This window comes from Camelus bactrianus, chromosome 6, assembly GCF_048773025.1.
Source record: "Camelus bactrianus isolate YW-2024 breed Bactrian camel chromosome 6, ASM4877302v1, whole genome shotgun sequence".
NCBI lineage: Eukaryota > Metazoa > Chordata > Mammalia > Artiodactyla > Camelidae > Camelus > Camelus bactrianus.
In genome coordinates this window covers 38,825,816-38,848,680 of record NC_133544.1, presented here as the reverse complement: position 1 = coordinate 38,848,680, position 22,865 = coordinate 38,825,816, and the positions used below count along the sequence as shown (strand labels likewise).

Here is a 22,865-nt window from a genome sequence, read left to right as displayed (position 1 = left end):
ACCAATATTTCAGTCTGCCACATGCAATTTATGTACCTGACTGTCTCAGTTTAGGTGATGAGAGGCTAAAATAAGCAAATGTTAGAGTGATGAAAAAAGGAGTATGTGGGATTTAATTTGTTTTTCAAGATTATTAATTGGTGAACTGTGGAAAGCAGAGTGGAGTATAAGATGGTACTGATTCAAGAATAAGGTAAAAAGATGTAAGTCTTTACCTCATTGTTCTTGAATTGTACAAATCTCATACTGTATCAAATCCATTTCTTGCTATGCTTTAGTTTTTTTCCTCTTTGTGTGATACTTTCTCTTTTAGGAATCAAAAATTACTGCAGGGTAATACTTAAAAAATAATTTTAACCCATAGGGTAAAAAATAGATTCTTTGACATAAAGCATGAATATTATATTAATACGTACTTAATTGGAGATATTTTGGACTGTTGGAGCCAACAGCAGAATAAAAGACGTAGTCATCAGTGTTTTAGGGGTGGCATGAATAGCCTTCCCTGTTCCTGACACTTTGCATACCTTCAGGTATCCAGTGAAAAATGGTCTGCTGCTGGCCCTCTAGCAATGCTCAAAAATCAAAGATTCAATTCGGTAAAAACTTTATCTTGTGTGATTTAGTGACAGTACCAATTTGAAATGACTTTGAAGAAACAAATTGTTAAGTATTAGTTAATAAATACTGTTCTTGCCTTAGACATTGCTTTGTTCTTTCCTTTCCTGTGACCTGGTTGGAAGCAGCAGCAAGTAGGGGAGTGTGACCCTCCAGAGCCTTAGGGATTGAATGAATGCAGGAGAGAACAGGGTGACTGCCCTGGGGTTGGCGTAGGTGTGGGCTAGAGGCCGGGGTCAGGGCCTCATCTGTGCAGGAGACCTGTGCCCTCATCTCCCATCACACACCGCTCCAGGGTCCAGGCTGTGGCATGTTAGGTCTTCTTTCTGTTTAATGGGGCGGGGAAGGGGGTTCTGAGTGGTGCAGGGGCTTGTGCAGATGTGGGATTACACACAGCCAGGATGCCTTCTCTGTCTCTCTCTCCCTCTCTGTGTCTCTCTCCTGCCTTCACGCTGTACCTTTCACTTCAGGGGGCTGGATGAGCATGTGGGTGTATAAATCCTGGAAGAATGGCTTAAAATCTGCTGGGGGTGGGGCAGTACTGTGTTCCTGATATAAAGAATGTTTTAATGTTTCACTTTGGGAAATAGTTTGGTACAGGGAAGACAGAAAACCTCAAGATAAGGGAAAGGCAACCAGGAAGTGTCATTTTCACACCTCACTGGCCATAAAGATTAGAGGGGCCTTTGGAACTGCAGCAGCAGATCAGAGCCAGTCCTTGAAATAACAGCATGACCTTCACCCTCCTTAGACAGGATCCTGGGATTTTAGTTGTATGAAATGCCTTCTCTGTCCATATTGGGTTGAAAGGTCTGAAAGAATTTTGGGAATCTTTTTATTTTTAATTAATTAATTGAAGTACAGTCAGTTAAAATGTGTCAATCTCTGCAGTGTCCGGGTCATACATATATATATGTGTATATTGGTTTTAATATTCTCTTTTATTAAAGGTTATTACGAGATACTGAATATAGGTCCCTGTGCTATACAGAAGAAATTTGTTTTTTGGGGGAGTCTCTTTTTAAACTTGTAACTTTGTGTTGCTATCTTTGTAGCTGAGGAACCGGACCCATCTTAGGTGAGTTCACAGCACCAGCTAGGAAAAGTGTTGGAGCTAGAGTTCCTCTGACCCCTTACGCCACTGTCATCAATGCACTAATGTGGTGGCTGTTTCATTGAGCTCCTCCCCTTTTTAAAGTACCGTGTAGAGGTGAAGAGGGGCTACACAAAGAAATAGGAAACGTCTCAAAGAGCATCCGGTCCAGACGATTTAAGATAAATGGAAGATTGTCTAGTGTCACACAGGGCTGGCGTAGAAGACTGTTAAGGTTCCGTGACTTGAATCACGCAAGACAAGACTTGTCACTGTGTTCAAAAGTTACTGTTCTGATTTTTTTCCATTGTGTTTGCTCACTCACTCTCATTAGCATGTAACAGCATTGTTTTGTATCTATCTGTTACCTGGCCTCTCTTCTCCACCTGCCTGAGTCTGGTAAGAGACACGATGCCTTTTTGTCTCCTTAGCCCCTCAGCACACAGCCCTGGGGCCTGACTCACCCCATGTACCTCACTTGATGCATTCTTGAATGATTGTATGTATTTTCATATTCAGTAGATTTAAGTAGCTACTTGGAACAAAGACCATTTCCAACGAGAAGTGGGGCATTGAGAATTTTCATTTTTAGACCACCTACGCCCAGGAAGGTTTTCTGAATGAAGTTTAAAAAGCTGCAGCAGATTATCACCAGTGGAGCGTGATGGTGCTGCCGTAGTTAGTTCTCTGGCTGGAGATGAAAGTCTCCTGTTGATTTGAAGAGACCCTACAACCTGCAGCATTTGTTGTTGTGTCCCTGGGCCGTATATATAACGTTCATTCTGGAAACGCAGATCCAGATGCAAATGATAGCTTAAATAGCGAGGAGCTGGGACTGTCATGCTATAAAGCCGGTGTCAGACACTTACTGGTTTTCGTGTACACAACTGCAGCAGTGCGTTAGTGCGTCTCTATCGTGGTGAATTGATGTGCGCTGCCTTGAGACAGGTGCCCTGCCTTCACGTCTCTTGTCTCTGGTGTCACGGCCTATTTGCTGTGTTCGGTCTGTCTTGGCTACAGTAGTTGCTTGTGGTTTATAAGTGCAGGTGACGGAGGTGTTGCTTTCGAGGGAGCGCAGAGCCTTCAGTCTGTAATGAGAGTCTGGCTGCCTCGGGCACGTGGTCATTTGATGCTGATGCCGCCTCCCCTTCTGTAGTCCGTGCTCTCGGGCCCCCTCCCCAGGGATGCTGCTCTGTGTGTTCAGGCGACTGAAGATCAAATGTGTTGCCTCTGAAGTGTGAGTGGGGCACCTAGCATGCCCTCTCTTGCTCTTGTCTCCTATAGAAAATTCTTTCTGACAGCATTTTCAGGTGGCAGGCATCTTCTCAAGAATGTGTCTTTGTGTTGTCTACCAAGAAATGCCTTGAATTTAAAAATTGTCAGTGTTGGCTACTGGAAAGAGTATGAAATTTGGAGTTAGACAAAACCCGGTGTGGTTTTGGGTCCTGTCTGTCCCTTCCTAGCTGTGTGGGTTTATGTGTGTTCCAGTCATTCCAGCCTTCTGTCTGTCTACTAGGAGACTATCTCTCAAAGTTTCTTGGCACATAGCGCACAGCAAATGCTATTTAAAAACATTAATGCATGACAAGTTTCTTCTGTATAGCACAAGGAACTATATTCGATATCTTGTAGTGACTTATAGTGAGAAAGAGTGTGAAGACGAATATATGTATGTATATGCATGACTGAACTATTATGCTGTACACCAGAAATTGACACATTGTAAACTGACTATACTACAATAAAAACATATGAAAAAAACCGTTAATGCATGAACTCTGAATTTTAAACTAAGAAAATCCCTTTATTCTCTAGTAAGGTTTCTTACACGGGTTTTTCATTGCCCTTTGCAGCTTCTAAATACTATTAAGACAGGCTATTTACCCTGAATATATGAAGAGCTAAATTTTCATCACACATTTAGTAAATAAGTGGATTTCTTAAGTCTCCAGATTTTTTTTTTTAATGTGAAGTTTGAAAGGCAACTTGTGGGTTTGAATCACAGTACCCTTGTTCAGCAGTTGAAACAGATGTGCCAGCAGTACGTGGGAATCTTATTTCTACCAACTAGTTGGCTGCAAAGCTTGCCGGGCCAGGGAGCATCCTGTCCTTCTTTAACGGAATGGCACTTTCCGGCCTGCGTAGGCAGTGGCTCATCTGTATGTCTGGGCTCTTTGCTGTGCAGAAGGTAGGCTCTCGGTCATGTGGTGGGCTTGGCAGGTTTCAGTGCCTGCGATGTCCACACACTAAGCCAGATGCTGGAGGTGGACTTCATGTTCCCCAGGAGAAGGGACCAGAGCGGGAGGCAAGGGGAAGGTTTGGTGGCAGTGCTTGACTTGAATTAGATCAGGGGTCAAAGGAGAGGCTATGAAGCGGGGAGAGGGAGACCGTGCCAGAGGTTTGTGGCTTGTCCGGAGCGTCAGTTGTGTAACCATCTACACCAAACTTAGTGGTTTAGCCACCATCTTACTTATGGCATGATTCTGTGGGCCAGGAATCTGGGCAGTGCTCAGCCAGGTAGTTCTTCTGTCCCATGTGGAATCGACTGAGGTCACTTGGTGGTGGTCAGCTGATGGACTGGTCTGGAGAGTCCATGACAGCCATAGTAGGGGGTGGGAAGGCTGGGCTCAGCTGAGACTGTTGACTGGAGTGCCTCCGGTGGCCTCCCCAGCGTGGTGGCCCCAGGTTTCTTACATGGTAGCTCAGGACTCACAAGAGACCTGGGCAGAAGCTGCGAGGCTTTTTCAGACCTGGCTCTGGAGGTCTCAGCACGTCACTTCCTTCCCATCCTGTTGGCAAACAAGTTACGAAGGCCAGCCCAGGTGTAGGGAGAGGTTAGACTCACTCTCCCAGGGGAAGTGATGGGAATCTGTGCCGTTGTTAATGGACCACACTCACTGTGCTCCTCGATGGGAGAGCCACTGAGAGACGTGTGGGGGAGGGCGCAGAGGTTGGGTGAGGTGGTGGTAAATGACATGACCAAATGGACTTTTAAAATTGGAGGCCAAGTCAGATGATAGTGGGCTGGAGAGTCGGCAGGTGTTGGAGGTGGGACGGTGGGTGTGGAGCCTTCTTTCAAGGTTCTTGGCAGTGAGGAGATGGGAGTGGGAGAAGGGGCTCGGAGGAGGCTTAGCATTGGAGGGTTTGCTTGTTTTTATTTGCTTGTCTGCTTTGAAGATGGGTGAAGTCACTAGTGACCCGTTCTTTTCCAAATCATGGTTGAGCGTTTCTAGTGACTGGCCTCTTAACTGATTAAACACTGCTGAAATTCTCTCCTCTCCTGTCTTTGGTGATACGACCTTGTCCTGGTCTTTCCGCCTGTGACTAAGAGGGTTTATTTCTTTAAACTGTTGTCTTTCCCAGGATCTGCTCTTGCCTTCTTTACTTCTTTATTCTGTACATTTTCTTGAGGAATCTCATTTACTCATGATTTTAACTTCCACACTCGTATGGTGAAGGCACCCAAGTTTATAACTTCTCTTGCCTTGTGCACGTCTTCCCCAGATGTCCCTAAAATTCCTATTTCTAATAGTGCCATCACCTTGGCCTTGGCCAGAAGGCTGTATGACATTGCCTTTCTCTGTCCCTAACTTCATGCAGCCAAATAGGGCACCAAGTACTATTGGTTTTTGCCTTTGAAATCAAGGTTCTCAACTGGGGCTGCAAGTAAACATCGCCCGTGGAACTTTTCAGAACTCTGTCCCCAAACTACAGAATCAGCGTCTCTTGAGATTTCAGCATGCATATTCTTACAAAGCTCTCCTTTCACAGTCCTGAACCGGCTCCTCCTTGCCTTTGTACACGTGATTGCCTTGCATTCCCCATTTAGTCGTCTTGTTCTGATTTCAGGACACTTCACTCACTGTCTTCTCCATGAAGGCTTCGCCCGTGCCTCTTCCCATGTGCCCTGTGCGACGAGTGATCTTGTCGCCTGAGTGTTTTATCACACTTGTTTTTGTGCCTTTCTCTGCTTCTAAGTGGAGAGCTCTGAGCACAGGGGGGCTGATACTGATCATTGCAGCTCTGGAACGTGGCATTGTTCGTATTGAATGAATAAGCACGAAGCTTAGCCTAATGAGAAACTTGTCTCATCGTGACGCTTTTTCCCCACTCTTACCTTAATTATTTCTGATAGGAGAGACTGAGATTGGCATATTATTTGCTTAACCTGCAATATCTGCGCATCTCTGCTCAGGCAATATAAATGAAAATGTTTCGGCATATGTTAAGGTTGACATTTCTGGTTTTTGTGTTTCCACCTTTCTATTCGATATGGCTTTGGGGTTGCAAGTAGCAGAAACCAACCTGAGTTCACCGAAACTAAAAAGAATTTCATGAACAAGGGTCAGAGCACATCTGGGCCGGTAGAAGCCCTAGGGGGCCTCTTCTTATCTCTCTTTGTTACTTGTCTCTGTTCATCTGCTTCATTCCTCCCTCCTCTGCTGCTTCGTCACATAACAGATTGTGACACCCCCTCAGCTCCTGCCTTTCAGTTGGCAGCTCTCACCAGCTGTCCACAGACACTGGTTGTCTCTCAGTCCTGGCTTTGCGTTTTCTGGGATGAGAATGTCATTGGCCAGCTTGGGCCGGATGTCCACGTCTAGCCTTTCAGCCCTGAGGTGGCGGGGAGGGTGCTGGCCTGGCCCTTTTCATCCAGACGTGGCACAGGGACTCACCTTAGGGAGTTCAGGGCTGGATTCCCGAGAAAGGATGTCATTGTGAGCAGATCTCTTACAGAGCATCTGCCTGCCACACTCTTGACTGGGTGTGATCCCGCTGACCAGCGGTGTATGGCGTATAGATGAGGGCAGGACGCTGCAGAGCTGGGAAACCTTGCCAGGATGTGTACCTGTTGCCTCCAGGCCACAGTGATGAAAATGTTCCTCTCACTTGTTTAGAGTCCTGGCTTTAGTTGATTCACATATGTTTCTCTTAATACAGGATGTTCATCTTGGTTTAAGTGATGTGGAAATATATTAAGACAAAGTGGGTTTGTAATGGCTGTTTACTCAGGGATGTGTTCATTATAAGAGTGATCACAAAGATGTGTAAGAAAATAATGCGCATTGTTCTGATCTTGCCTTAGAAAAAGGAGAGGAATAAGACTTGAAATCAATTATTTCTGTATTCTGGAGACATTTTTATGTAGCTGACATTCCTTTGTGATGGAAATGAAGACATTAAAAACAGCAGGAATAACTTCTGGTGATAACTTAAATCCATTGTAGATACTGAATTGTAAAACAAACACCCAACGCCCCTGGTTCCAGCTTTTGCTGTTCTTGGTGGGTCCCGCTTGCAGTGCCGGCCACCGCCCTCTTCTGGGTGTGATGGGACAGGTGGCAAAGGCAGGACTTTGAGGAGAGGGTTGCGCCACCTGATGTTCTGGCCCTGACTTCGGTGGTCAGAGGGAGCCTGGGGGCTGTCACGTTTATCCATGTAAATTTGAAACAGTTCCCTTCCCTCTTTCGGTTTTTTTTCTTAAAAAGTTGGAAAATAGTCATGGCAGTGTGACAGTGTGAGACAGCGCTCAGAACACACAGGAACCGTCGATCCAGAGTTAGAAAATACAGGTGAAAATGAGAACACTCCTGCCATCCAGCACTCGTTTTAAACACTAGTCTTAGCTTAAAGTATTAGTTCAGGAAATCTGCTTAAGGACAGTAATGTTTTCCAGGTGACTCTTAAGTTATTTGATAGTTTGTGAACGAAAGATTTTTTTTTTTTTTTTTTTTTACTTTTTATGGGCAACCTTCTTGTGGAGTCATATTTTATGTTTAATTTTTGCAGGCCAGTATAGGATTCAAACCTGATAGTATAGGATTCAAACAGAAATGGGAATGAGTGTAGAGAATTGAGAACTTTTAAGAATGCAAGTAACTAAATTTGGTCTTCTTACAAATAAAGATCCTGTAGAAAATAACATGATTTGAGAGTGAGGGATGAGGTTTAATTAGTGTGCTATTTTCTAACTAGTTCATTTAAAAATATTTCTTGAGTGTTTCTCCAGGGTCCATTAGGAGGCCCCTTGCTGAATTGAGCCAGCACTAATACGGCCTCTGCAGAATTCTCATTTGCTTGTTTATACTCTGCCTCTTTCCAAAAAGATTTGAAGAGTCTGACTTTATAGAATAGGAAATCTATAATTACTTTGTACATCACTCTTAAATTAAGTTTCTGGAAGTGATTTGAATTTCATTACAGCCGAAGTCTACTTTGCAGCCCATTCCTTTTGTGGGGTGTTCAGTGGGCAATTCTTTGAACATTCCTGTCTTTCCCTTATTCCATTGAACTTTTATTCTCAGTGCATTTAAAATGTACAAGCAAATGAGCTCTTTCATCTCTGTTTATAGGTACAATGGTGCTTTACCTAATGGAGACAGAGGCCGGAGGAAAAGCAGATTTGCTCTCTACAAGCGGCCGAAGGCTAACGGAGTCAAGCCCAGCACGGTCCACGTGATATCCACACCGCAGGCGAGCAAGGTAGGTGCCTCCTTGGGAACAGGGAGGCCCGTGGTGACTCATGGTTATTCCTTGTCAGCTGCTCCTTCCTTTCAGTCTCATTTCTCTGTGGGACAGTTTCTCAACTCTTTGAGGTGGGACAGTCTTTGTTGGGAAGGGCTGTCCTGTGCATTGTATGTTTCACAGCATCGCTGGCCTCTTAGCCACTAGCTGCCATTGGTACACCAACCCCACCCCCCACCCCCTACTGCCACCACCATTAGGACAACCAAACAAGTCTCCACATTGCCACAGGCCCCCTGGGGAGTGAGGGTGAGTGGGCAAACTGCCCTCCCCTGGAAATGGACCACTGCTTTAGAATGTAGTGGAGTCAGCACGTATCAATGTAGAATAGTTGTGGCTACGAGATAGATGATGTTCTTTATCCTGAAGAGAGTTTTTGTATTAAATCTTGGTATAAACCTCGTTAAGATTTGCTGTTTTCCTTCTGTTAATTGAGTAGTGGGTGTTTTCACATAATCTGCATGTGCAATGTGGAATTGAATTTGTGTAATTATTAGAAAGATTGGAAGTAAACAGAGGTAAGTTCTGTAAGAAGTCTATTATATGTATGTTCTTTTTGTAAGTTTGAAGTATATAAAATGTGAATTTTTAATGATTATTTCACTTGTTTTCTGATACATAAGTGGAGGGGAAACCTGAATTTCAAGTCTGGTTGATACATGTGACCTATTAGATTTATGACAGTTTTTCTTTTAATTAAGTCAATTACTTAATGTGTAATATAGTTTCCTTTCCTATAAAATAATTATATTTATCTGAAGTATTTCATATGGGGCACTGGCTGTGCACTGACAGTATATGTTTATTTTTCATAATGGGTTTGGACCATCTGGAATAAATAAGAGACTTGATTTCCAGTTTTTACTGAAAACCCATGGTTCAAAGAAAAATGACTAGCTTTGTGGAAGCACATGTGTCATTTATACTCAGTCCTGGAAACAGATCACTTCTGTTAACATTTTTATGTTGAAAGTTCCTGTTGTATCTGAGGCAGTGCCATGGAAGAAGTTTGCTAGAATATGCCAGTGAAGGTTGTCTTGTATTACTGTGGGAATGGTTAGATCAGAAAATATCAAACACCAGGCAAGCAGGCATTTTAAGCGGGCAAGCTTTTAGCTAGAAAAGGGAAAATAAAGGGAAAGTTTTCAGAAGGGAAGGACACTTGATAGGGAAAAACAAGGGAAATCAGCCTTACAAAAATTCTGAGAAGAAAAAGAAGTGAAGTAACAACAGAATCTTAGAAGGTCAAGGAAGTGTGAGAAACATTTATGGTGCAAAAATATTTAGAGAAGGGTACCAAGGCAGATGTTTTTAAGCACGTGATGAGTGCCAAAAATACTCTGATATTACAGACATGGTCCTTGTCTGTGTGTTGGCATTTATCTTTCCTTTTCTGGCTCTGTACCTTTTTACATTTACTTTTTAAAAAAACTTCAGACTTTATACTAATACAGTGGCTTCAGTTATTTAAAAATTTTATAGACATCTTTGATTACTCAGGCTTGCTGTCGTGATGGAACATGAAATGTATCTTCCAGTAGCTACTATTGGAAGATCAGTGGCTCTTCCAATACCCACTGCCCACCTCCATCTGCTCCCGTTTTAGCTTTTTATGCTTTACCTTTATACCTAGATTTTACCTGAAGTTACTTAGATTATAAATATTTTGGAAGCTGTCTGTCTAAATCTGTGTTTAAAAATATCACCGTTTAAAAAATATCACTGACAGTACCAGTAGTAGGGAAAATTGGGTTTTGGTCTTACAGCCTGGGAAAAGTACATTGTCAGGGCCTTCGTTTCCTCATTTATGAAATGAATGAGTTTGCTGTGGGCAGGAGCCATGTTGAGTCAGGTGAGATACTTTGGTTATAAGCAACAGAAATGCTTCTGGATTGAAAAAAAAAAAAAAGACAAACATGGAGAAATTGTTAAAGGTTAAGAATGGTTCTCAGAATTGGGGGAGGAAAGGCTGAGTAACCAGGTTGTGTGAGAGAGGAGAACCAGAGTATCAGCAGGAGGTGATGGAGATGTCCTTTCAAGGGTGTTACAAGGTGACTTGGCTCCAACTACCTTCTATCACTTTTAAAGGTTTTAAATTTTCAGGAAAGAGAATCTGATTAGGCCTACTCAGGGTCATTCAGCCATGACCAAGGGAGATGAGTAGACCAGACGTCTTTATTGTGGGCTGATCAGCTCCACCATTGCCTTGCCATTATTCATCTTGGTACCTCTATGTGGTGGGCCTTGTACATAGTATTTCATCCTCCCTGAACCCACCACCTTAGTCACCAATCCCTCATCCTTCTGTTCCCTCTCAAACGCCAGCCCTGCTGCCACTGATCTGTGGCCCCCTAGCCCAAGTCTCTTATATATTTAACTTTTTCTTCAGATGCTCCTCCTGCTCCCTTACCTTAGCTGAATCCTGGTTTTTCATCGATACACTCTTTTTTCCATCTTTTCCAGTTCATGGAACTAGAAATGATTTCATTTTGTTTCTGTTTGGGTCTCTTCTTTTGTAATCCTGCATTATTCATTTACGCGGCCTTTTCCCCTACTTCTCCTGACCTCACTGACCTGCAGTTCAGTCTTGTGCGTATTTCGGTGACTCCGTACCTAGCTCACTCTCTGTTACTCCCCAGGCCGTGTTACACTAGCATCTGTGGAGCACAGTGCTATAACTCTCTGTATTTCACACTGTGAGTCACTTCTGCTCTACTTGTCCCACTGCCTGGTAGACCTTACCACCTGTTGTCACTTGTAAGTGACCATAGTCTCCACTTCATTCTTCTTGGGTACACACACAGTTTTGTCCCTGATTTCACCAAGGCATCCAGCCCTTTAGCTGCTCTTATTTGCCACGGTTGTCAGCCCCCGCGGCTTGTCCAGTTATAGGTTAACTTCACCCCAGATTCCTTTTCTCACCCCTCTTCCTGCGTCCCTGGCTCTGGGACCTTCCCAGGCCCTGCTGCATTATTTTTCTTGTCTCCTTTCTCGCTCACCGCCAGTTCCCATCAGAATGCCAGGGTATGTGGTGACACTTGGCAAAGGCTGTTTGACCTGAATCAGCAGTACTTTGTTCTAAAGTTTCCGATCCTGCAGTATTAGTGACAAAAAGGTCATCTCTGATTGGAGTTGTACAAGTGAGCCCTAGAAGGGCAGTAGAATTTGAGTGCTTGGCCTTTTGACTGTGTTCTCTTCCCTCTGCCCCACAGTTGGGGGCAGACCAGGGAGTACCCCTTTGCCGATGGCAGTGGCCTGCTGGAAAATGGGACCTCTTAGTCTTCCATGCATCCCGGTGTCCAAGTCAGATGAGGGTGGCCAGTATGTGCTACTGCTGTGTGTTGCTGCTTGTACAGTCACTGTTTGTGTACTCTTCACTTGTGTACATATTTGCTCTTGGAATTGTAATACTCAAAGATAATTCTCCTGTTATATAATGTATTGGTTTTTTTTTTTTTTTAATTTAAGTCCTCTTTTACTGTTGGCGGGTTTGTCACATAGACATAGGGCATTCAGCAGTTTATTCACCCACTGATACTCAGCAAATACTCATCTAGCACTTCCTGTGGCAAGGCATCAGGCTAGGTACTGCACGTACTACAGAGAATAAAACATGTCTACTTGGAGCTCTCATGAGTAGGCAAACAATGAGTAATCACATAGATACATATTTAACTACACATTTTGAAAAACATGGTAAAGAAAGAGACTGAGGTGGTGTGAAAAATGAAGGCACAGAGTTAGATGGGATAGATGGGGAGGGGTGTCTCAGGAAGTGGCCTTGAGCCTTGAGCTGAAGCATAAAGGGGAATTAGCCGGGAGAGCAGAGAGGTCTGGAGGTCCTGGTGGGAGAATTTGGATTTTTTTCCAAGGGGAAACAGTGAAGGGTGTTAAGCAGAGGGAGTGGCATAATAATGACTGAGAATTCAAGTCAGTGTATGCTTGTTCATTTACTTTTTAATGATGTGGGGCAACAACTTGGCTCTTACTTAACCTGTAAATACCAGGGTGGTGGTGATGGTGGTGGTAGTAATGGGGCCTGATAGGTACGTATTTTGCTGGCCACATGGTTTAAATTTAGCAGCATGACTGTAGAAAACTCATCAAGGTTTTTCCTTCTTAGATTGTGCTTTATTGAAATCTCCTTGTTGGGGTATTTTTACTTTTAAAAAGCAATCGAATATCACTCTGTTCCAGTTGGCATTATTTCAGAATAAATGGAAAATATCAGTGGTCTTGGAGTGACAGTTGGGAGAAAAATTAAGGCTATTTAATGTGATTGTTACAACCAGGACGGCTCTTCAGCTGTGAGCACTGGAATGGCTCTACTGGTTGATAAGATATTAAAACTCTTCCTTATCGGTCAGTGAGCAATATAATAATAACTGTGAGAAGTGGTAAAACTAGTAATGTAAATTTCAGTGTGAACTCATTAGTTCAGGCTGATTTTCCAGGCATTAGAAGGGGGTTTAGTGGTGGGTGCTTTTTGAAGCACTACCTGTCTGTCCAGCCTGGGTCTTAGCGGCCATAGGTGGCGTATCTCCACTGCACATTCTTTGTGAAACTGGTGCCTTCTGTGCTTCAAGAGAATCATCTGTGTGTCATGATCCTCAGGTTTTTACATTGCTACAGCTTTTAAATAGTTGAGTTTTAAGTAGTTTTTATTTTGGTTTCTTTCATTATTACTGCATTCTAATTCTTGAGTTAGGAATGTCTGATGTTTTGATATAAGTTCAAAAATGAATTTTACTGTATTATAAATGAAGAGGCCAGCAAAGTTTTTTTTTTAGACATCATTAACATGAATATCCTGAATCTGTCAGAGAAGGTAAAAAAGAAATAGTAGTAGTAAACTGCAGTCCAGAATATCCCTTGATACTGTACAGGAATACAAACCTAAAATGAATAATTTGTATTTCTAAGATGAAACACAACTTGATTATTTTAACTAAAAATATAAACATGAACAACCTATCTTTATTCCTCAAGGAACTATAAAAAGAACAAATTAAGCCCAAAGTTAGTAGAAGAAAGAAAATAACAAAGATAAGAGCAGAAACAAATGAAATAGAGACAAAAAAAGACAATAGAAAAGATTATGGAAAGTAAAATCTGTATTTTAAAAATATAAACAAATAGACAAATCTTTAGCTAGACCGAACAAAAAAAAAAGATGACTCAAAATTAGAAATAAATGTGACAACTGATGCCACAGAAGTAAAAGGATCACAGGGGACAACTGTGAACAATTATATACCAACAAATTGGTCAACCTAGAAGAAATAGATAAATTCCTAAAAAAAAAAAAAAAATCAATCTACCAAGACTCAATGATGGAGTTATAAAAAATCTGAACAGACCAGTTACTAGCCAGGAGATTGAATCAGACCTCCCAACGAACAAAAGTCTAGGACCAGATGACTTCTGGTGAATTCTACCAAATGTTTAAAGAAGAATTTACACCAATATTTCACAAAGTGTTCTAAAAAATTGAAAAGGAGGGAACACTATAAAACTCATTTTATAAAGCTGACATTACCCAGCCAATATTCCTGATGAACATAATAGTAAAAATCCTCAACAGAATTTTGAGAAACCAAATTTAACAGTACATTAAAGGGATCATAAACCATGACCAAGAGAGATTTGTTCCAGGGATGCAAGGATGGTTCAGCATCTGCAGATCAATCAGTATGATATACCACATTAACAATATGAAGGATAAAACCACACGTTCATCTCGGTAAGTACAAAAATAGCATTTTACCAAAAATTCAACATCCATTTGATTAAAAAAAAATAAACCTCAAAAAACTGAGTGTAGAGGAAATGTACCTCAACATAATAAAGGCCATATATGATAAGCCCACAGCTAACATCATAATCAGCAGTGCAAAACCAAAAGCTTTTTCTCTAAGATCAGGGACAAGACAAGGATGCTCACTCTGGCCACTTTTATTCAACATAGTACTGAAAGTCCTAGCCAGAGCAATTAGGCAAAAAAAAAAAAAAAAAAAAAAAAAAAAAGTCATCCAAATTGGAAAGGAAGAAGTAAAACTGTCTTTCTCTATTTGCAGATGACATGAAATTGCATGTAGAAAACCCTAAAGACTCCACCAAAAAACTGTTAGAATAAATGAATCCAATAAAGTTGTAGGGTACAAAAATCAGTATATAAAAATCAGTAATGAATTATCAGAGTAATGAAGAAAATAATCCCATTTACAGTCACATCAAAAAGAATAAAATACCTCATAGTAAATTTAACTAAGGAGGTGAAAGATCTGTACACTGAAGACAAGTCATTGATGAAAGAATTTCAAAACAGACACAAATAAAATGAAAAGATACTCTGTGCTCATGGGTTGGAAGAATTAATTCTGTTAAAATGTTCATACTGCCCAAAGCAATCTACAGATTCAGTGCAATTTCTATCAAAATTCCAATAGCATTTTTCACAGAAATAGAAAAAACTGTCATAAAATTTGTATGGAACTGCACAAGACCCGAAATAACCAAACCAACCACAAGAAAGAAGAACAAAGGTGGGGGAATCCTGCTCCCTGATTTCAGACTATATTACAAAGCTGTAGTAATCAAAACAGTATTGGTTGTAAAAATAGATACATAGATCGTGGAATGGAATAAATCCACACATATATGGTCAATTTAAAACAAAGGAGCCAAGAATACTCTGGGGAGGGGAAAGATGGCCTTGTCAATAGATGGTGTTGGAAAAATTGGACATCACATGCCAAAGAATGAAACTGGACCACATATGCAAAAATCAACTTAAAATGGATTAAAGATTTGGCTATAAGACCTGAAACCATAAAAACATCAAACTCGAAGAGGCAACTACTAGAAGGAAACATAGCTTTTTGACATTCGTCTTAGTAATGATTTCTTGGATTTGACACCAAAAGCAAAAATAAACAAGTGGATCTACATCAAACTAAAAGGCTTCTTCACAGCAAAGGAAACCATCAACCAGATGAAGAGGCAGCCTACTGAATGGGAGAAGATATTTGCAAGTCATGTATCTGATAAGGGGTTAATATCCAAAATATATAAAGAACTCATACAATTCAAGAGCAAAAGAAAAAAAAAAAAGCCTGAAACAATGATTAAAAAATGGATACAGGATCTTAAAAGACATTTTTCCAAAGAAGACATCCATATGGCCAACAGGTACATGAAAAAGTGCTCAGCATCACTAATCATCAGTGAAATGCAAATCAAAACCACAGTACCCCCTTGTGCATATTAGAATGGATTTTATCATAAAGACAAGAAATAACAAGCGTTGGGGAGAGTGCAGAGAAAGGGAACCCCTGTGCACTGTTGCTGGTATTGCAAACTGGTGCAGCCACCATGGAAAACAGTATGGAGATTTCTCAAATAGCTAAAAATACAATTTCTGTATGATCCAGTAATCCAACTCTTGCATATATATCCAAAGGAAAATGAAAACAGAATCTCAAACATCTGCATTCCCATGTTCATTGCTGCATTATTCACATTTTCCAAGTTGAGGAAACAACCTGAGTGTTCCTCAACAGTTGAATGGATAAAGATGTGATTTATATGTATATACAATGGAATGTTGTTTATCCATGAAAAAGAAAGACATCTTGCCATTTGTGACAACATGGATGGACCTTGAGGACATTATGCTAAATGAAGTAAGTCAGAGAAAGACAGATTCTATATATTACCTACATGTGAAATCTAAAAAGCTGAACTAACAGAAACAGACTACAGTGGTAGTTACCAAGGGATGGGGGAAGTGGGGAGATGTTAATCAGAGTGAACAGACCTCACACTTATAATTTGAATAAGTTCTGAGCACCTATTGGATAGCATGGTGATTATAGTTAATTATACTGTTTTATATACTTGAAAACTACTAAGGGAGTGGATCTCAAATGTTCTCACTATAAAAGAGAAATGGTAGTTTTGTGACATGATGGAAATGTGCTTTAAGGATGTGGTGGTTATCATTTTACAATACATAAGTGTATCAAATCAACATGTCATATACCTTAAACTTACACTGTGTCATACATCAGATATATCTCATTAAAGCTGGAAAAAAAACAAATCAGTTGACAAAAAAATTGAGATAATAATGTCTAAAAACATTTTATCAGAGAGTCTTGCTAAAGCAAAGGAAAAAGTATTTATGAAATCCAACACAATATACTGTATAGTTTAAAGTAACTTTGTGACTTGAAGTATTTATTAAGACTTCAAAAAAATAGTTTTTATACGAATGTATCATGGCAGTTAGAGCTATGGTCCTGATTGTTGCAAAACACATCTATTGAGATGAGTGAACAACTTTTTGGAAAACTTGTAAATCAGGGCAGTAAAATTTCAGTCATTGACAAAGCTCTAGCCATTTCACATAGAAGTGGTTTAATAATTCACTTAAAATGCAGTGTTCAGGACTTTGAAGATAGGTGATGGTTTTTGTTGATTTCATGGAGCTGAAAGGAACAACATCTGAAATATATTAAACTTTATTGTCCTACTCAAGAAAAATGGCCTCAATGAGAAATATTTACATGAAAACTTTATGTATTTTGTACAGATGGTGCAAGTATGGTGCTAGGGAGAAAAAAGTCTGAAATTTTTGAAACAACTTTTGGATATTTTTATTTGATGCAGTCTTATTTGTTATTTCAGTTACCTCTGGATTGTGGCATAAAAAGATAAAGACCAAATAAACCACTTAACATTTTTTCTTGGTATTTTTGTATTTATCTTATGTTATTTAGCTCTCTGGCATTTATCTGATCTATCTAAGAGCTTGGAATTGAAATAGTGAAGTACAGTTGACCCTTGAACAAGACAGGTTTGAACTGTGCGGGTCCACTTATATACATACATTTTTTAAAGAACAGTAAATACTATTTTTTTTTTTTTACTATTTTAAAAAATAATAAAAACTACGGTACTGCACAGTTCATGGTCAGTTGAACCCCCAGATACGGAGGAACCGTGTACATGGAGGGCCGACTGTAAGTTATGCTCAGATTTTCGAAGGACTGCATGAAGGACCAGTGCCCCTAACCCCTGGGTTGTTTGAGGGTCCAGTTGTATTTGCCTTTGGATGGACAGCCTGGGTGTTACTGCTACAAATTTAGTTTGGAAATCATATAAAGACTTGAATATTGACTTTAATAGAAATTGTGAGATAGCACTTGGACAATTAAATTTTTTAGAGATTTAGCTTTATTACACACTATTCTAACCATTCTAATTTCTTTAGTTTTAGAAGAAGTTTTCCAATTATTAAAATGGATAGATTTCTTTGACAAATAATAGGTGATAGAACATATAAAACCAAATACAGGAAACCGTGATAGAGAAGCGGAGATTATGAAAGAAACAAACTTGAAATAAAGTAAAATATTCCAAGAGAAAGACAATTAAATTATCTAACATATTACATGAAAACATGCTTATTCAATGACAAATTTGAAGAATATAATTAACTTTTTCACAGAGAAAAAAATGTGACAATGAATATATGTATGTTCATGTATAACTGAAAAATTATGCTCTACACTGGAATTTGATACATCATAAAATGACTATAACTCAATAGAAAAAGTTTAAAAAAAATCATTAACTTTTAATAATATCTTTTTAAATTTATTGGTTCATAGAATTTGGCCATTTGATGTTCTCAAAGCATCATAGTTTGAAAGTGAATAAAAATTTTGTAAAATTAAGCTGGATAATTGAATATGACAGTCCAGTAAGTGATTTTCCTAGTGGTGATAGAAATAGTGACTATTATTAAGGCTAGAAAAAAACAATTTAATTGACATTAGTTCAGCAGAAGGTAATAGATTTGCCAAGAACAAGACTATGTTATGGGGAAAGTCTGTATATCAGGATCAAATTCATGCCTTGTCTTTCAGTTAAATAGGGAATGTTGTTGGAAGAGTTTGGTTTGTTATATTAAATCATAGCTCAGACATTGCTTAGCTGTAACAGATACATTAAATAAAGGATCACAGCAGTATTTTCTAACAGTTAACAAATGACTTGGAGATTATTAGCATGATTTGATGAATGTCTGCTGCTCTAACTTGCAGTTTTATACTATGTGTAGTTCATACTTGGAGAATAAATGAGAATGTTTAAAAACTTTTGGTTTATATACTTAATTTTTATCATAATTCTGATTGTTAAATATTGTCACTCCTGACATGAATAATTTTTTAATATATCTGTAACTAGGTGATTGTCTCATTTTATGTTTTACATAGTGTGAGTTTTAACATCAAGAACTGGTTATTATTAACCATCTGCTACATTTCTGTAAATTTTGGCTTAGTACTTTCATTGATGTTTTTCTAAAGTTTTTGAGTTTTGTTATTGTAAACAGTGCTAAGTGTAGCAATCTGTGAGTTGGTCTCTTCCCTTCTTATTTTTTGGTTTAGCTTTGAGTTCTGTTCACAAAGTAAGCAACAGTAGGCTTTCTTGTTTAAGTATACTTTATTTCAAACCACCTAAATAAAATGTTGAGATTTTGTACTGCTATGTTTGAGACAGCTTGACTTGTGCTGGAACTTTTACTTCACTTGTACTGAGACAGCTTAATTATCACCATTTTTCCATTCAGATTTGTGTAAGTGTCTTTAAGATAGGTTTTAAGATATTTTATTGTACTTTTAAAATTAAAGTATGAAGTGTGATTCACTGCCTACTAAGAATAATTCCATAAAGTTGAAGGGTTGATTCAGATTATTACATTTTTCTTAGTTTCTGCAATTAATACAGTTTGACACTAACATTTTTGTTTTCTCTAACCCTTCTTCTAGCATATATAGTTCCATCATTTCAAGCCCTAATGACTGATGGGGTTTTGTGTGTATGTACAGAATAATTATGAGGTCATTACTGCCTTCTGTTCATTGATACTTAATCTAAATTGCTTTGCTGTGTGATGTGGGCAGAATTATTCATAGCTTTCTAGCAAAAGAGGCATTCTGGTCTTCTGTATTTACAATGTGGTTGGCAGAACAGCGCCCCCTCCAAAGGTGCCCACCCCTTGGTCTCTGGGACCCATGAATAAGATGCATGGCTGAAGGGACTTTGCAGATGGAATTCAGGTCATGGAATTTAAAGTAGGGAGATTATCTTGGATTATCAGGGTGGGCCCTGTGTAGTCACAGGGGTCCTTCAAAGCTGCGGAGGGAGTTAGAAGACTCAGAGGTGAGGGGAGGAGGAGTGGGAGACTTTGAAGCCCAAGCAGGACTCAGCTTGCTGGTTCTGGATTTGAAGGTGGAGGAGAGGGGCTGTGAATCAGGGAATGTGGGCAGCCTAGACGTGGAGAACAACCGTGGCCGGCAGCAGCCAGGAACCGGGGGTGGGGGTGGGGACTCAGTCCTGCAGTCACGTGGAACTAAGTTCTGCCAACACTCTGAATGTCCCTGGAAACAGATTTCTCCCTGGAGCCTCATGAAGGATTGCGGCCCTGCCAACCTCTTGATTCTGACCTCGTAAGACTTGGGCAGAGAAACCAGCCAAGCCTCCAGCCCGGCACATCTGTGAGATAATAAATTTGTGGTGTGTGTAGCTGCTAAGTTTTGTGGTAATTTTTTACAGCAGCAAGAGAAAACATATATGCTATTTTATGGAAAGTGAAACACAGAGTACTTAATTACTGTGCAGCTCCTACCCTTGCGTTGTGGGAAACAGAAGGATATGGGCTCCATCAGAGAATGGGGAGGCAGGGAAGGAGGTTTTTGGTTCTTTCAGATCCAGAGTGTTGGAGCAGGAAGGCTTGACTCGAGCACGCAGTAACTTAATTATCAGTGTAATTCTCTGCATTACTGTTATATAATAATTATACTATTGACGTGATTTATGTATTAGTTGGAAAAATCATACTTAATTTGCATTGTCCTTAAAGCACAATTTTATTAGAGTTGCTTTGAAAACATCAGCGTGGGAGAACACTTGTGTTTATACTTAAAATTCTGGCTTTGCTTAAACTTATTTGAATTATGACTTTGATTCAGGGACTTACACCCATCCTATCTTCTCATGGAGGAAGAGAATCTTTTACTGTAACTTTTCCTGTGTAGAAATATAGGACATGAAAATTGGAACTGTATTCAGACTGACTCCTCATTTTACTCACGAGGGACTTAAGTTCAGAGAAGCACAGTAAGCAAGCTTAGGTTCCTCGGCCGGGTGTGTTGCCCAGGACCTGGAGTGTTGGGTTGTAGCTGCAGGTGGCGGATGGAAAGTGCTGGGACAAGCTAGGTTCTGCTCCTGAGTCTCCCACCTCCCGGGAGTGTGACCTGGAAAACCCATTTGTTTCCAAACTAGGACTGCTGTAATGATAAAATAAATGAACATGATGTTAGTCGAAATGAAAGTTACTTTGCCAGCTTAAGGATTATTAGCGCTATTAGGGTAAGCTGTCCAGTTGGAAATTGGGTGCTTTGCAGAGAGAGCTTTTTCTACAAAAGGAACATTGATGGAGACTTGAATTCAAGCAGCTGGTTTGTTTGCATGGGTAGTTAATGCACCAAGTAGTAAAACATATATCAAAATGAAATCTGTGCAGCTGAGTAGATTTTATAGCCTTCGAGGGAGGGTCACAGAGGTACCGCTGACTGACTTGAACTTGCTGCAGCCTGTTGTATTATTCTTTTGCCTTTGACATTGAAGTGCATGGTTGACCTTACCTTTTGTGAGCAAGTACTTCAGCCTCTTTCAAGTCCGGTGCTGCTGACTGATTCACAGGGATGCCTGCTTACAAGCTCTTTATTGATCACACCTATGTCATGGGCAGGGCATCGATGAGTGGCTTCAGGAACCTTTGGTTTTGTCCTACCGGAGTTAGAGTTGAGGGGAGCGCAGTGGATCCCAGGTGCAGGAGCTCTTAGGTGACTAGCTTAGGCTCCTTCTTGCTTTGCTGTTTGTCCTTATTCTGCTGTCAGATGAGCCCTGCAGGACCATCCATCCCTGTATTTGCATTTCAGCCTGATGTTCAAGTTAAATACCCCAGGTGGCCATGTTTTCCCTCTACTCCGCACCTTCCACCTTCTCATTTCTTAAATGTGCTCCAGCCTTGTACGCCTCTACTCCTACCAGCCTTTTTTTTTTTTTAAATTAAAGTACAGTCAGTTACAGTGTGTCAATTTCTGGTGTACAGCACAATGTCCCAGTCGTGTGTGTGTGTGTGTGTGTGTGTGTGTGTGTGTGTGTGTATATGTAATTTGTTTCCATGTTCTTTTTCATTAAAGGTTATTACAAGACATTGAACATAGTTCCCTGTGCTATACACCACCATCCTTTAAAACACAGCCCAGAGATCACTTCCCCCTAGAAACTCTCCCTGACGCTCCATACCCCAGGCTTCGTGAAAGGTTCTGTGAACTCCTGAAGGACAGACAGCGTGTGTACGTCTCCACAGACGCCCTGATGCTGCAGTAGTGTTGTTGGCTTGCAGTCCTGTTGTGCTGGGCAGCAAGCCCCTTGAAGACAGGGACTGTCTGTCCTGCCTGAGTTCCCGCTGCCCAGCCCGGTTTGTGGAGTAAGTCACCAGATGGCGTGACCTGCCTTGGGCATGTGCCTGGACAGCTGGTTGTTCTAATGGGTCAGTGACTAATGTGTTGAGACTGTGCAGACCCACGGGCAGATGCACGGGTCAGTTGATACTTAAGGCACATTTGGTAAATTAAAATCATCCTTTTCCTATTGTTTCTAAGTTTTCTCTAACAGAAACAACACTGTGATAACCAGCTTTGTATAAAAACTTGTGTGCCTCTTTTGTTCTTCTGATCTCAGGAATCACATATTTGTTATTGAGAGTTTTAAGAAGAAATAGTTAAGTTTTGTAAAATAACTGAAAATGAGAGTTGCATCCAAGTGTGGTCTTTGGAGTTCTGACTTCTGAGTTCTTAGTTCCCTCCATTTACCAGCTGTAGTCTCGTGGGCAGAAAACTTTTCTGTGCTTCACTTTCCACTTTTACAAAGCAGATTTGTTCAGTATAGGCCAGGTTATCTTGCAGTAACAGACAACTCCCAAACCTTAGAGGGTTTATAACAATATAAACAGACCCTTCATGTCCGTCATGGGGTGGGGAACATAGCATGGGGGCTGTGTTCATCATGGAAATTCAGGGACCCAGATAGAAGGTGCATTTTGACTTCTATTTCAGAGATTATGGAGGGAGATAAGAGAGAGAATATAGCTCTAAAGCTTCTACCTAGAAGTGACATAGTTGAATTTCACTGACTAAAGCAAGTGTCATGGCTAAACTGAGTTCAAAAGTTGGGGGTGCATAATCCTTTTGTAGGGAGAAACACCCACTATTTGCATATATTGCAACTATTTCAAAACTATTTGCAGTCTGCCTCCAGATAGTGACTCCTGAAGGGAAATACTTGGAACATGTCATGTGCCTAGTACACTGTAGTGATCAATTAGTAGGAGCTAATATTAGTGATTGGTTTCTCTTGAAAGTATTATCTGTTATAAGAAGTTATAAATGGGCTCAGGAAACAATGAAAACTAGTGTCCATACTTAATTATTGGCAGTTTGATTATGTAAAAAAAAACCTCTTATTTAAAATGCACTGACAGATTAAA

At 40.3% G+C, this 22,865-nt stretch overlaps 1 protein-coding gene across 2 annotated transcripts in view; it reads left to right on the top strand.

Annotated features, from left to right (window-relative positions):
- PELI2 (pellino E3 ubiquitin protein ligase family member 2) overlaps positions 1-22,865 on the top strand; it is a 170,735-nt gene that overhangs the window by 42,455 nt on the left and 105,415 nt on the right. Inside the window, exon 2 of one of the 2 annotated variants that reach the window (XM_074365478.1) lies at positions 8,065-8,194. In XM_074365478.1, the coding sequence (XP_074221579.1) occupies positions 8,065-8,194 (130 nt within the window). Of the gene's footprint in view, positions 1-8,063; positions 8,195-22,865 lie in introns of those variants that run through there. The other variant, XM_045522047.2, reaches the window with a different exon arrangement.